The following is a 2498-nucleotide window of genomic DNA, read 5'->3' as shown; positions in this document are numbered from 1 at the left end:
ATATATATATATATATATAGTGTGTGTATACATGCTGTCTATGTAGTAATGTCTTACAAAGATTGCTACACAAAGTATCCCTAGAGCTGTCCATTGATTCAAACAAAAACAGCATCCTTCAGCTGTTCTGGTTAAACCAGCTGGTTAGGGCAGCAGGTTGACCTCCCCAATATGGCGCCCTTAATTCTATTTATTAATCCATTTAGACAGATGTTAAAAACAGGAGGGGATTCATAAATAAAATCACTAATATCAAGAATGTTTTCATATCTTTAGTAGTTTAACTGTTGGTTCGATCCATCCATTTTTATTCCAAAATTATTTAACTCAATAATATTTTATTTTTATATCATTTTCAAACAAAAAGCATCAATTGTCCTCCATATTATTCCTGCTTCAATTATTCAGAGTAAATTATATTTAACATCTTTAGCTTTTGGGTGCATTAGAAGTTTCACATAAAGAATTCTTGACTTTTCCTCTTTGTTTTATTTTAAATGTGTAAAGAATATTATTTCTATATATTTTCCTAGGGAATAAAGTGTAAATTAGATTGTTTAATTGTTGACTTTTTAAATAGATGAGTGATATTAAATGTAAGAAAGAGCAGAAAGTTTGGTTTCTCTGTTGATGTTATATCAGACTTTGACTTTCTGAAGAATAAATTATTTTTTTTCAATTGTTTAATGAATCCGATTAATTCCATTTTTAGAGGAACTTGGTTTATATTTAATGCAGAACTGTTCTTAGTTTAATATTGAGCCATTGGCATCTATTAGGTGGACAATAGATCACATGTTTCTCTCCATCCAATCTTTGTAAAGTATGTATTTATTGGGATAAAGTATGATCAAATTATTAAATATAATGGTTCCAGGTGGTGAATAATTGTTTCCATAGAGCATTTTCTACTAAAATAACACTTTTCTATGTAACCCTGATTGTTGAAAAGGCAGTTTGTGTTAAAATAATTTAAAAGAAGATATTTTAATTAAGATGTAATTAGGTACACAGACAGTGGCGGTTCTAGACCAAATGTACCAGGGGCCCAGGAGGGGGCCAGCGTGTTTTCATGGGGGGACAGAAAAGCTGGAAATAAAAAATAGGCAAAGGATTTAAATATATTAATATTGCTTCATGAAGCAAAATTTATTTTCAATTAGGTTTAATTAAAATTCTATGTCTTATTAGGTCGAAATACATTCATAATTTAGGAATTTTACAAATTTTTTACTTAATTTAAATTAAAATGACTGTTTTCTATAAAATCTGAATTAGAACTCAAGAAAAACAGATAAAATCTCCTGTAAAAATGTAAGTATTTTTTTATTTGTTTTGAAAAAAATATTTGAATGAAAACTGGGATCCTATCTCAGTACCACTGAAGCTATCACCTTATTGTTTTTTTTTTAATAATTAGTAAAACATAAAAAAATGAAGTAGATCCAAAGGAGCTTTCAGTAACCATGTCTGTTCCAGCGCAGATCATCATGATAATTTCTTTGAGTATTATGTCTTCAGTACAGGGGCCATGACAGGGGCCGGGGCATGATTGGTTCCTATAAAGACATGATCTACAGGGAAAATGGCCCCCGTTGGCCCCTGTCTAGAAGCGCCCATGGACACAGTAGCAGAATAATGGAACCAATTCATTTGAATCTTCTATGTCTTTGAAAGCAGCTCTGTTTGCAGCTGTGGCGTTCCTCCACCCACAGGAGAAGACAGGTAGACGTTTTCCTGCCTCCCTCCAGAGTCCATCTGAGGATTCTCGTACGCAGAACCAGCCGCGGCGTCTAATCCCTGGTTGATGTATCTGGCCTCCTGCCAGGCTTCCAGGACGGGCAGCTCAGACAGAAGAACTCCTAGAGCTTCATGCAGATCCCTGAAGTCCGGCCTCAGACCCGGCTCTGGATCCCAGCAGCTCTTCATGAGTCCATAACTGATGTGAGGGGAGGACAAGAGAGAGAGAGAGTCACACGTTTCACGGATTGTTTCAGGAATTTTTTGTCATCAAGAGAAAGGAGGACGAACTGACAGCTTGGGATCGCAGTCTGCAGGCGCTTTGAGTCGGAGTCCTGACAGCAGCAGGTCCAGCAGCTCGTAGTTGTGTACGGCAGGATATGGAGTCCTTCCTCTGGACACAATCTCCCACATGGTTACTCCGAACGACCACTATGATGAGGGCGCAAACATTTTGAAAGGATTAGGCGAATGAAGCTGCGCTGCGTTCACACCAATGCAGAGAGAAATCCAGATGTTATCCTGATGAAAAAGGCGATCAGGATCACATGCAAATAGGACTTTGGGTCCATTATATTTACAAAGAACACATTTTGAAAATGAAAAATAGTGATAATTATAATATTACAACTTTATTCTCATAATGTTACGATTTTATTCTTGTAATTTTATGACTTTATTCTCATAATGTTACGATTCTACTGTCGTCATTTTACGACTTTATTCTCGTAATTTTATGACTTTATTCTCATAATGTT

At 35.6% G+C, this 2498-nt stretch overlaps 1 protein-coding gene across 1 annotated transcript in view; it reads right to left on the bottom strand.

Moving 5' to 3' along the window:
• Positions 1 to 1450: 1450 nt before the first annotated feature.
• LOC107098137 (tyrosine-protein kinase receptor UFO-like) overlaps positions 1451 to 2498 on the bottom strand; it is a 37066-nt gene continuing 36018 nt past the window's right edge. The window contains exons 14-15 of the mRNA XM_015395622.1: positions 2036 to 2172; positions 1451 to 1939 (exon numbers count right to left, since the gene is read on the bottom strand). Coding sequence (XP_015251108.1) covers positions 1663 to 1939; positions 2036 to 2172 — 414 coding nt within the window. The 3' untranslated portion in view covers positions 1451 to 1662. The remainder of the gene's footprint in view (positions 1940 to 2035; positions 2173 to 2498) is intronic.

The sequence above is a fragment of the Cyprinodon variegatus genome, unplaced genomic scaffold (genome assembly GCF_000732505.1).
Source record: "Cyprinodon variegatus isolate N-32 unplaced genomic scaffold, C_variegatus-1.0 Scaffold750, whole genome shotgun sequence".
NCBI classification, from domain to species: Eukaryota; Metazoa; Chordata; class Actinopteri; order Cyprinodontiformes; family Cyprinodontidae; genus Cyprinodon; species Cyprinodon variegatus.
This window is presented reverse-complemented; position numbering and strand designations above follow the sequence as displayed.